At 42.6% G+C, this 13,014-nt stretch overlaps 1 protein-coding gene and 1 long non-coding RNA gene across 4 annotated transcripts in view; one reads left to right on the top strand and one right to left on the bottom strand.

The window, feature by feature from the left end:
* Positions 1–13,014, bottom strand: part of TASOR2 (transcription activation suppressor family member 2) — a 76,150-nt gene that overhangs the window by 41,364 nt on the left and 21,772 nt on the right. For all 3 annotated transcript variants that reach the window (XM_077837296.1, XM_077837280.1, XM_077837288.1), the window contains exons 4-13: positions 12,831–12,903; positions 10,163–10,254; positions 7,711–7,848; positions 7,443–7,567; positions 7,315–7,334; positions 7,112–7,211; positions 5,189–5,289; positions 3,490–3,593; positions 1,175–1,247; positions 986–1,060 (exon numbers count right to left, since the gene is read on the bottom strand). In XM_077837296.1, the coding sequence (XP_077693422.1) occupies positions 986–1,060; positions 1,175–1,247; positions 3,490–3,593; positions 5,189–5,289; positions 7,112–7,211; positions 7,315–7,334; positions 7,443–7,567; positions 7,711–7,848; positions 10,163–10,254; positions 12,831–12,903 (901 nt within the window). The remainder of the gene's footprint in view (positions 1–985; positions 1,061–1,174; positions 1,248–3,489; positions 3,594–5,188; positions 5,290–7,111; positions 7,212–7,314; positions 7,335–7,442; positions 7,568–7,710; positions 7,849–10,162; positions 10,255–12,830; positions 12,904–13,014) is intronic.
* LOC144276899 (uncharacterized) overlaps positions 1–13,014 on the top strand; it is a 30,564-nt gene that overhangs the window by 5,164 nt on the left and 12,386 nt on the right. The window lies entirely within an intron of this gene.

Raw genomic sequence — 13,014 nt, 5'->3', positions numbered from 1 at the left:
CACCTGACTTGGGCTCACACTGCAATGCTAAAAATAGCAGCTTAAATGCTTGGCCCTGGGCTGGAGTCCCGGCTCTGGAACCCAGGGACAGGGGAGGGTCTTGCAGCCTGGGATCTAGCCCAAGCATCTACCTGGCTATTTTTAGCCCCGCAGAAGGAGTCCTGAGAGCCAGAGTCTTTTTTTGCTCTGTAGACGTACCCTTCGTTACTATGCGATGAATTCTACAGGTCTCAGGAGGAAAAGAAAAGTTATAATACATGTTTAAACACATGACTTTAAATAGCTTTACTGTTCACTGGGATTACACAGATCTATAGTCCAGTATCTTATGATCCACCAGAGATGATACGGGGTGTGTGTGTGTGTGCGCGTGTGTCTGTGAGCGATGTGGGGTAACGTGCCCCCCCATTTGCTGCTTGCCTTGTACTGTTCAGAGGTTTGCAATATTAGAAGTATTCCCTGCTGAGGTGAATTAGTGAAAAGACTGCAGGCGGGGCAGTAAAAAGTGAATAACCATTTTTTCACATGATTAAATAAATAAACTTTACACATTAATACCATCACCCTCTGTAAGGCATGGTATAAAATTAATATACAGATATAAAATGTTATGTGACTATAACACTGAAGTTGAAATTGTATTATATTTCGAGATTTGTGTGTTTAAATTTGCAACCTTCATTTTCCATTCATTCAATTTTTTTTTACATAAAACAGAGGCAAATCTTAGAGACCACAAACAGCAGTGAACGTAAGTAGTGCTTTACTCAACAAAGCTCCTACACTTAACTTCTAGTTCTTACTTAAAATATCATTCAAAGATTTATAATAGGTAAACCACTGTTTATAATTCCATCCGTATTAGAGTTTTAGAATCTGCTGACCAAGAGGCCTAAAGGGAATCATGTAATCAAAATACAAATGCTGTGTTTTATACCAGTTCAATATTTTCACACATATAATAGATGCAAACAGAACACCCTACCTGTCAAACATACTGATCTAGAGGAAGTGAATAAAAACAACGCTTGGAGACCGATGGGCTCATCTAGGTCAAAACCTGTAAAAAAAAAAAAAAAGAAAATGCAGTTTATTTATAAAAAAGAGAGTGTTCTACAATTTAAAAAAAGGCATACAATGTGAAATATTTATTTAGACCTTAGTAAATTCTTACCTTTGTCACCTGTTAACGCAGAGGATGTAAGTAAAATAAGAAACCCTTGATCTTGTAAATATTTGATGATTGCCTAGAATAAGTGCATATGAAACTATAGTGAGTTTTTTCTTTTCCTTTAAAGCAAATTCATTACTCACTAAAGACACACAGCATAGTCACCAGCACTGCAGGTTTTCTCACCAATGTGTCTCAACAAAATCTTAGCAGCGAAACCTCTAGAGATAAGGCAGCAGTTCAGCCTCTAGACCTCTCGGCCTGTGCTGAGACCATCAACAAGAGTGCCAGCTGGGATGATTTTCTAATGTAACTGTTCTCTAAGAAATAAACCAGCATGATCAACTCACTCATTTCTTATATACGAGGTCAATGAACCACAGTCAGATGGTAAAAATGTTTCAGTCAGTACCAGCCTGTACCAATTTGAGCTAGTGACCCATAGATGAAATGTTCCATATAGTCTATTATCAATCCCCCAAATTATCCACTCCCCCCTTATTTATTAATAATTATATACAGATACACACGCAAAACTAAGAAAATTTGTCCAAATAAATCCAAGAGTACGAGCGAAATAAAACTCCAGTATCCTACCAGCATACAATAAACATTTATACCCACATCACCAAACTAAAGTGAAAATAAAATGTTACACGTGTTTGACTTATGAATATCAGCAATATAAAATGGGAAAAGTAAAAAAAAAAAAAAAAAACCACATTCACAGTGAAAATACAGTAATTTAGAAACATTAAATATTTTCACTATTTAATATTTAAACAAATAAATGTTAAAACATTTTATAGTTGTTTTGAACCAGCACGTGAAAAGAATAAAAGCCAAGTTCATCACAAAGTTATTACAATGCGCATCCAAATAAATAAAACAATGACATTTCTTATCCGTATGAAGGCTGCAAGCAGGAAGGATGAGGAAAGCCAAACGCTAATTAAACATCAGAGTTTAAAATACAGTTCAAAAATTTATCCTGACCAAAATAGGTGCAGTTTGATTTCACGCAGCACAACTTACCCCAATATCACTTTCATTTTTAGACTGCAAGAAGAGTATGTATGTGGGCACACACAATTGAAAGTGAAACTGTGATGCTAGTAATTTTAGTTTCACTTTCAATTAGGTGCCAATGAAGTAAAATTACCAGCAATTAACTAACATAAATAAATGGTAAAATAATAATAATATAATAAAAAGCCACAAAACAGAACGGGGCAATGCTTGCTGCCTCCTCCTTGAAACACAGAAGAGGCTTTTCAGCCCAATTTGACTATTTTTTGATACTTTAAATACAACTATGAAATGTTCTTATTTGCACTCAATTCCCAATTCCCATTCACCACCACTGTGAAACCTTGACTTCATAGGCTCCTCTGAGATTCCATTCCACCAGTGCTTAATTTATAATGAAAGAGGTGCCGGGGCTCAAGCAATTTTTTTACATTCAAAACTGACACAGCAAGCCCAGAGGTGCCAGGGCTCAGCCCTGAGGCAAGCCCTGGCACAAATTAAGCACTGATTCTGCCCATGTCACACAAGATCGAAATCCAGCCATCAACCTCTTCAGCCTTTCTGAACAATGAGAAGCTGTAGAAGGCTGCAGACCTTGGGCCAGTCCTCAGCTGGTATACATCAGCATACCATACCTGAAGTCAACAGAACCTTGCCAGTTTACATCAGGTGAGGGTTTGGCCCCCTAGCTCTGAGTCAGGAGGAGAAATTCTTTTTCAGATCACAGCATAGCGTCCACAATTTCAGAACTCAGGAAGCCTATGAAGCTTCTAGGGGACAGCTGCCAAATATCTGGTTGGATTGGGGCTCCTTATCAGCCATAAAGGAGAACTCTGAGAGTGGGGCACCTGGTATCCTTTGCTCAGTAACTGGTCATTCTGCATGCACTGCAGCAATCAGTCTCCACCAGCTTAATAGATATAATGCACTAAGAGCCCTTTAACTATATGATTTAGTGTGCAATAGTAAAAAAAAACAACCCATCTTGGCAAGACATAAAGGAAGACTCAAAGGCCTTGAAAAATGCATTGTATTCAGTGCTGTGTTTAATTCATGCTAGAAATCAGGTCACAACTTGTACCCTGTGATCTTCTGTCAACACTCCATAAATTACAGTCCCCCACCTAAAAATATACAACATGCCACTTTTCAAAGTTAAGTAACTCAGATGCCAATTTGCATTATTTAGGAAAAGGCCTGTACACCCCTTTTAAAGGCTAAGAATCTTCACATAAAAATTAAATATGACCATTTTTCCCTGGACTACAATCACTTAAAATAATTCTTACCAACTCCTTTTCCTTTAGGTTTTCTAATAATGGATCCATTTTATGTTGGTCTTTATTTGAAATTTCCACTTCATACAAACTGAAGTAAATATCTTGATAACAGACTGGGAAGAAAACAAAGAGCACTTTATATTTAAATAACTGACTTAAATGAACCTCTGACATACAAAACAGAAAAAAAACAAAAATGTTTTTGACCAGCATGATTAGACCAGCATGACTAGTTTTCAGAGAATGAAAATCCTGGGTTTTAAAAGAGTAAATACTGCAGAGATTTTCTAAACAGTTGCATGAATTCACATCACAGGAACAATCTACTGCAATGGTTCCCAAACTTGTTCCGCCACTTATGCAGGGAAAGCCCCTGGCGGGCCGGGCGGTTTGTTTACCTGCTGCATCTGCAGGTTCGGCCGATCGCGACTCCCAGTCGCTGTGGTTTGCTGCTCCAGGCCCATGGGAGCTGCTGGAAGCAGCGCAGGCCGAGGGACGTACTGGCCGCCGCTTCCAGCAGCTCCCATGGGCCTGCAGCAGTGAACCGCGGCCACTGGGAGCCGCGATCGGCCGAACCTGCGGACGTGGCAGGTAAACAAACCGGCCCAGCCCACCGGGAGCTTTCCCTGCACAAGTGGCGGAACAAGTTTGGGAACCACTGATCTACTGCTATCACCAGTTTAAGAGGAAGTTCACAGCTGAAACACTGCAGCAGACAAAAGCAACTTAATGTATTTTCACTGATTTTGCAGAGCTTTGCGGCGTTGTCCAGAGGAATGTACCATGCAATATAAAATACAACAAGTTGTCATAAAATGCTCATGAATGCTATCAACACCACCTATTTTATATCCTGGATTCTATAGGCGGTGTAGTGGAACACAGACACTGGGCCCTATCTAACAGCTACTGAGGTCAATAGCAGAATTTTCCGTTACAAATTAATGTTTAAATCTATCATTCGGCATGGTAAAAATTGGTTGTAAGAGTCCATAAACCATATCCTAATGGTCAAAATCCCATGCCAAAAGAAATATAAACTGACAGACCCAAACTTGAAAACAGGAACACATTTCTTCTTCACATTTGTTCTCCCTCCACCCACCCCATTGACTAGGGCAGAGGGAGAGAGAAAAGAAGAAATCCCTATGTGAATACTTTATACCAGAGTGACAAGGGCAGTATAAAATTACTAGCTTAGTAAATCTCTTTTCTCTCCCTCCCTAAGTTTGCTCTGATATGAGAATTTCTCACACTTGACTTCAAATGGTATCTTCCGAGCCTCTCCCAGAGCCCTGTGGATCTTCCCATTTAATTTCTCCCACTCACAGACACTCAAAGTCACAGTAGCTCTCCCTCTAGTAGACAGCTGGATGCTGCTCCCTGCAGACTCTGTTCTTTGGGCTTATCAAAGGTTGCTAGATAGCGCCATGAGGCCTACACATTGGCTGCTGAATGCCTCCTGCTGGCTTAGGAGTGAGTGACTATGGGTTTGATCAGGCAGGATGTAAAGTACCCCGAGATCAATGATAGATGAGGATACCCAACACCGTGCAGATTCAGGCTCCGAGTGTGGATAGGCAACGGCAAAAGTATCTTGCGCTACCCTCTGTCACCTTATAAAAAGGGCTGTTTTAAAGCAAACAAGCCACATATGAAAAATTATGAAATAAATACTCATTCATACTGTGAGTGATTTCACACATACCTTCATTTTCAGTGTAATTACTTTTTCCAAATGCAGCTTCCGGCAGCTTTTTTTTCAAATCAGACACGCCTATGATGTATTTCATTTCCAGTTTGGCTGGCCTATCAAAAGAAGAGCAAAAGTGGTCAAGGTATAGTTCTAACTCAAATGATGAATCTAAGGTTATTATACTATTGAAAAGCGGACAACTTCTCATTCCACTGAGCAGAGCTCTGACATGTGGCTTATTGTTTGCAGCGTTGTAGCTGTACTGGTCCCAGGATTCGAGAGAGACAAGGTGGATGAGGTAGTATCGTTTACTGGACCGACTTCTCTCTCTTTCACCAACAGAAGCTGGTCCAATAAAACGATATTACATCACCCACTTTGTCTCTCTCATACTGATTACTGGCTTCCAGAGAAAGGATCCTGAAGTGGACCTAACAGACTTAATTAGTTTCAGTTGACAAAATAGAATAGTCTTCCCAAAAATTACTTCTTAAAAATAATACCAATTTATGGCTTCTTTGACTAGCTTGACAATGACGCCAAATGGGTAATAGTCACCACAGACCAAAGCAGACATCAGAAAGAATTATCAATCATAGATATAGGTGATGCCACCTAATAGTGAAGTGTCCAATCAGATGTCTCAAAAATAAAAGCATGGTCCCGCACGAGGTAGAAATGGTTAGGATACAAAGCCACGTGGATGCCTACTACAGCAACAGAAAGGTGGCATTGTGTATTCTGTACCAGACTTTGGCCTAGACCAGCATCAAGTGGTCTCTACTGACCCAACATCAAGTGGTCTCTACTTAAACAGTGGCATGTTACTGAAAGTCAGGGGGCATATGTTGAAGAAAACAGCTTTTGACCTGAAGAGTTATAGCCAGTATCCTTCCTGTCTGACACTACTTGCTAAGAACCTACGTAAAGCAGAAGACAATATATTCTACTCTCTCCCACTTTAAAACTTTTTATAAATATGTTTTTAGCTTCGATGCCAACACACACTCCCTGTGAAATTTTATAAAAACCACAGCAAACCTGGGAGGAAAGTATGATCAGAAGAAAATGAGTGACTAACAAATCCCTAGCACCAAACAGACTACAAACCCTTTAACTTGTTAAATTCTTCACTGTTATCTAATTCTGACTAAATATTTTAAACACTTACTTTAATATCTTATTCACCATTTCCCCAAGCTACAGTTCAGCAGTTTGACTTTATTAGTATAATAACAAAGTCTATTTGCCATAGAAAAAAGAAAAGGAAAAACTGGGAATAATGTATTAGACTCAATACTCAACACTAGACACCTCACGTAGCACAAGGAAAATATGCCCTTTCTTGGTGCAGCTCACTTTCCTCTCGGTGCCAGCTCATCTGGCAGCATGGGGGTGGGGGGGCAGCAGAGCCAGGGGAGGGGAAGCGAGGGGCAAGAGCAGCCACTGCTACCTCTGTGCCTGGGAAGGAAGGAGGAGGAGCGGGAGCTCAGAAATGCTAGTGGCTGGCCTCCCCTAACACACCCCCTGTGAAAGTTCAAAGAGATAAGGGTAGCCCATGTAGGGTGACCAGATAGCAAGCGTGAAAAATCAGGACACTTTTTTGGGGTGGGGGTTTATAGTTGCCAAAATAAAACAAAGCCCCTAATATTGGGATGGTTCCAATAATATCAGGACGTCTGGTCACCCTAAGCCGATGTAAGGGAGTAAGGGGGCTCCTTACCCCACTAAGCAGGGGTGCAGCTGAGCTTATTACTGAGCCTTTAGCTTTTAGATCTGCTTGAAGCTGGAAACTGCCTTTCTAGCTAAGGTGCCAAAGGATACATCTGTGATTCCCAGCATCAGTGTCAATAAAGCCTCAAATTGTGGTTTTTTTCCATTTCACTCTGCGGCTACCCAAGCATACAGAAAAAGGGAAAAAATACTTATACTTACAGTTGTGCTGGAATCACAGCACTATATGGGGACCTAAGGGCTATATCACACAATAGGTGCCCCTGGATAGAAAGCTGCCCTCTCCACGGGCAATAATATACTAAAAATAAAATTAGAAAAATAATTGTTATGTGTAAATGAAAACAGTGCCAATAAAGCTACATTTAAATACCACATATCAAACCAACAAGAGGCTCTCTTACCTTTATTTTCAAGTTCAATTCTAGAGAAAAAAGGGCGGGGGAGGGAGGGAGAAAAGAAGAATGCTTAAAAATGGTCAAGGAAAAGCGGCACATGACTGAATGTTGTACAATAATGTAAAGTTGCTTACATTCTTTTATGATTTAATGTTGACATTATTTTAGGTTCAGTGTACTGAAAGGCTATTATTACATAGGGACAGATCTGTCTAGGGCGTTCAACAACAGTGTCACTGGAAAATTCATACACGTAATACTGGAAAGAAAAAAAAGGAAAAACAGATGAAAGAGAATGACTTCATTCAGCAGTGCCTTAATGCAGTCCTTCATCCCACACCCATCTCACATTCAGTTCAGAAATATTTCTTCAAGCCGTCTGTTTGTTGCCAGCCACTGTACCTGACTCAATTCGAAGGCCCGAAAATGACTAGTCTCCAAGGAAATATTGTTTATATTCACAGAGATGTGGCAGTCATAGCCAGGAGTCGGATTGGTGTAATTTGCCGTGTAATTCTCTGGCACGAACTTGACCTTTCCCTGTGACAAACACATTTGCAAAAAAACAACGCTGGTAAAAATGCTTTAAACAGCAGCAAACCACCCTTGAATTTGAAGATAACTTTGCCATCCCTCCCAGAATCTCAAAGCTCTCTATAAAAGGGGCTGCTCGCACATCCTCCACAACTCCCTAAAAGAGGGAAGAAGACTGATCGATCCCTCCTCGGGATCCCACTGAGCAAGGGAAGCCGGTGGCGGGGAGACAGGGAGCCTATGTCCCCCACCGCACACTCCTTGCGGGGAGTGCGGGGAGAAGACCCAGAACCAGAGCCCTGATGGGAGTCTGGGGCTGTGAGGGGTGGAGAGGGGCTGGGGGGAGGGAGCCTGGCACGAAGCTTGGGTGGGTTGCTGGGAGCCTGGGGAGTGGCAAGGAACGTGGAGATGCCTTTCCCACTCTGCTCTCCCATTTCCGCCCCCGCTTCACTGCTCTGCCCCCACCACCCGCCTCCCTGCTGCCAGGAGGGCTCAGAGAACGCTGGCCAAGCACCACCTGGAGACCCACAGAGAGGGGAGGCAAGAGAGGATGCCTGAAATCCAGCACCACAGCAGCGGCCAGGGGCCAGGAGGACAAACTTGCAGATGGATATGGGACACCGTAACAGGGCTGCGGGACGGATCGGCGTCACGCCAGATACGTAACACTTGGAAGTGCTGTAATTTTGCCTTTGGATAGGAGTATGTGCACCGCTCCAATCAGCTTCCATGGGAGCCCCATCTTTGCACGCAAAAGCTGAGTTTCTCATTTAAGTCTAGCAGGGTAGTAAATAGGGTGACCAGGTGTCCGGTTTTCGACCAGAACACCCGGTTGAAAAGGGACCCTGGCGGCTCCAGTCAGCACTGCTGACGAGGGCCATTAAAAGTCCGGTCGGCGGTGATGCAGAGCCAAGGCAGGCTAGTCCCTTCCTGTCCTGGGGCACCGCGCTGTGCCCTGGAAGTGGCCAGCAGGTCCAGCTCCTAGGCGGGGGGGGGCACAGGGCTCTGCATGCTGCCCCCGCCCTGAGCACTGGCTCCACACTCCCACTGGCTGGGAACCAGCCAATGGGAATTGGCGGGGGCGGTGCTTACGGGCGAGAGCAGCACGCCCCACGGAGCCTCCTGCCCCCCACTCCCCACCTAGGAGCAGGACCTCTGGCCGCTTCCGGGGTGCAGCACAGTGCCCCAGGACAGGCAGGCAGCCTGGCTTAGTTCTGCTGCACCGCTGACCTGGAGCTGCCCGAGGTAAGCTCGCACCCCAACCCCGAACTCCCTGCCCCAGCCCTGAGCTCCTCCCCAAACCCGGAGCCTCCTCTTGCACCCCAGACCCCTCATCCCTGGGCCCACCCCAGAGCCCACACCCCCAGCCCAGAGCCCTCACCCCCCTTCACCTCAACCCCCTGCCCCAGCCCAGAGCCCCCTCCCACACCCTGAACCCCTCATCCCTGGCCCCGCCTCAGAGCCCTCACCCACTCCTGTATCCCAGCCCCCTGCCTCAACCTGCAGCCTCCTCCCACACTCCGAATCCCTCAGCTCCAGCCTGGAGTCCCCTCCTGCACCCAAACCCCTAATCCCTGGCCCCACCCCAGAGCCCACACCCCCAGCTGGAGCCCTCACCCCCTCCTGCACCCCAACCCCCTGCCTCAACCTGCAGCCCCCTCCCACATTCCAAATCCCTTGGCCCCAAACCCCAGCCTGGAACCCCCTCCTACCCCCCAAATCCCTCATCCCCAGCCCAAGCCCTCACCAGCCCCACACCCCAGCTACCTGCCCCAGCCTGGAGCCCGCTCCCACACCCTGAACCCTTCATTTCTGGCCCCACCCCGAAGCCCACACCTGCATTTAGAGCCCTCATCCCCTCCCGCACCTCAACCCCTACCCCAGCCCAGTGAAAGTGAGTGAGGGTGGGGGAAAGAGAGCCACCAAGGGAGGGGGAAATGTAGTGAGTGGGGGCGGGACCTTGGGGAACGGACAGGGCTAGGGTGTTCAATTTTGTGCCAACAGAAAGTTGACAACCCTAGTAGTAAATAATGCATCGTGAAACAAATACTGAAAGACTTTCTCAGATGAAACTCTCAGAGATATCCACGCTTCTGGAGTAATACCAAGGCACCCTTTGATCTCATACTTCATGGTGCACCGTGCCCCTAATCAATATGTACTAAATACCCAGATTCCAAAAAAGGTATCAATATAGTATTGATTTTATAGCATATCAATATTAGGACAACACACCAACATTAACATTTTTGTCTTGCCTGCTGCTCTATGGGAACTTTCATTAAGCAGTCTGTGGGGGGACAAAAAGATTGAGTTTTACCTTAATTAGTTTAAAAATTACAATACAGCCAGATTTTCCATGATACCAGGGCCTTGGATGAAGGTAGTCTGAGTACTTGGAAACATAAGCCCCTTTAAAAAAAAATAAAATATAAATATATTTAATACTCTTTTTGGAATTCTGGATTATAAATAATGACTAAATAAGAAAATCCCAATGAAAAATATTTTAGCTATTATACTGTATGATTTGTTCTTTGAGTAAAACCTTAATTTTGAGCCTAAGCTACCTGAAGTGTCCCTTTGTACCCTGAAAAGGGTTCTTAAAGGACTGAAACTGTGACAGCTCAGTGTTGTTTGCTATTGTAGATTGTGGGCCCCGCATTATATTGTTTGTATGATACCCAAGCATATCATGTAAGACCGCACGATTACTTCGCACCCCTCCCGAGACCCTCAAGTCTCACAGGAGATATGTATGTTATAAGATTTTCCCAGTCAGAAGTGTTTAAATACATTTCAAAGTTAAAACTAGGGCTATGGATTTATTTTAGATATGACTGGCTACAATACACCTCATTCACTGCCAAACTTAGGGACTACTCCTGTGAGTAGTCCTACTGATTTAGTAGGAGTACTTACAGTATGCGTTTGCAGGATCAAGGCCCTCTATGGTGAAACCTGATGAAAGGTCATAAAGAGCTGTGTATGTTGGCCTAGCACTGAGGGGGTTAATACATGCTGAGGTTATCAATTTGGAATTTACATAAGTAGGAGAGCTCAGACCAGATGTAGTACTGTGGTGTTTGCTGAGGGCTTGTTTTTATTCAGCTTTCACCTGGGTTAATTAAAGATGGATAGTCTGTGGTTCAGGCCAGATGACAACCACACCTTCCGACTCCTTCTCTGTAACCTCTACATGCCACTCAACTTCCAGATAAAATAACTCTAAACTATTTCATGACACAAGGGAGCTTTATGTGAAAGTCAGCATCTCCTATCCCCTTTCTCTGTGGGGAAAATCCAACAGTGCTTACAACCAAAAATACAGATAGCTACCAGCAACAGTCAAAAACAATAACTTCCAGTTCATTGGCTGCATTTATCCCTTGATTTCCATATACAAAAGGGTGGCAAGGGAAGGGAGTGAGATTATGTGTTTGAATTCATAGAGGCAACAATTTCTTGGCAGCTGCTAGTGTACAAAACATCAGGAAAAAATGAAACCGCAACAGATCTTGAATTACTTTCAAAAGAAGGAGCTATGTACAAAAATATTAGGTCAAGCAGGAGAAAAAACCCTAAGAAATTAAAATATTTCAGACACTTTCTGTTTTAGCATTGCTTTCATGTAGCCCCCTTCCCCAAAAAAACACAAACGCATGTCTAAATTCTCAGAAATGTAGTGTGTGATTCACTGCCACACTACTTCAGTTTTACTCCCGTTTGATTCCACTGATTCCACAATGTACGATTCCTGACCAAGGAGGTGTAGTTACAATATTACTTTCAGTGGAACCAAAAACCTATTTCAGATTCCTGATACCAATAATAAAATAGTTTAAAAGAAAAGATATAATGCTGACAAACATGTCGCCTTAGTTTCAAATCTTAAGTCAACTTCACAGGGTGGTTTTTTTGTTTGTTTGTTTGAACTTTAAATTGTAAAATTGATGTAAACCTCTGAATTATGCATTGATCAGCTATACGTTGGGTGTGTAAATCAAGTTACGAATATCAGTGGCCCTAATCATCTAGATTTGCTTGTACTATTTTAATTTATATTGAACAAAATGTGCCAAAGTGTCAGGTTATAACATTTGGGGCATTCAATTAAATATCTAAAACAAAAACGACAAACAAACATCCGTTTGTTTTTTTAATACGAAAATTCACCCTCAAGAACATTAAATTAAAAGGGTGAAAATCCACAGGGCCTTTTCATCAGCTTCCTGAAATGAATGCGACTTTATGTAATTTATTTAAAAGTTCTTGTTGTCATAGTACTCTTCATAATCCAGTGGGATTAAGATGCAGACATAGATGAAGCAATTCTAGCCTTCCCCCTGTCTGTTATTGTCTAAATTGTTTCTAAATTTGGGGCTCAATCCTGCAAACATTTCTCTGAGCCTAGCATTTACTATCATGAGTGGTCCTACTGATTATCAATGGGATTACTCATGATGGTTAACCCTATACCAAGTATCTTTTGCAGGATCAGGTCCTTAGACTTTTGGGTAAGGGAGAGGGTCTTTTCTATGTTTTGTAAAGTGTGGAGCACTGTATTATTTTGGCACGATATTATTATTAAAAGTAGTAATAACAAGAACTGGCAAAATGCAATGGACCAGCAAGAGGCTCTGGACAAGCATGATGGTCAATGTAGAGGAAGATGTTTTAAATTTTGGCATCTTTGCTAAATTGTTATTCTGACTGAAAAAACTGAGATGGAGAAGAAAGGTGGTAAAACCATCATCATTTCAATAGCTAACTACATTACAGGAGGAAAACAACACTGATTGCTTGATCCATAGAACAACTGAATCTAATTTTAAAAAAATAAGAAATAACAGATTGTTAATTTTATTTATTTGAAAGATTAAAAAAGTAAGTCATAAAAGTTCATTTGTATGTTTCTTTTCAAGAAACTGCTTGCAGTTTATTATAACAACAAGTCAGATTTTTTCCCCTCTGTACTTTAACCTTACCTTTTGCTGGATCACCTAGCGTGGTAAGGGATCGGGTGTTTATACGAAGTCCACTCTGACACACCGCTTTTGCCTTCAAAATAAGTTATAGCCTCATTTATTTATTTTAAAGATAACACGTTTAGCTATCCTGTCACTATTACAACACTTAGCAAACATACTTTCAGTTAATAAATGTATTTAA

The sequence above is a fragment of the Eretmochelys imbricata genome, chromosome 1, assembly GCF_965152235.1.
Source record: "Eretmochelys imbricata isolate rEreImb1 chromosome 1, rEreImb1.hap1, whole genome shotgun sequence".
Lineage (NCBI taxonomy): Eukaryota > Metazoa > Chordata > Testudines > Cheloniidae > Eretmochelys > Eretmochelys imbricata.
This window is presented reverse-complemented; position numbering and strand designations above follow the sequence as displayed.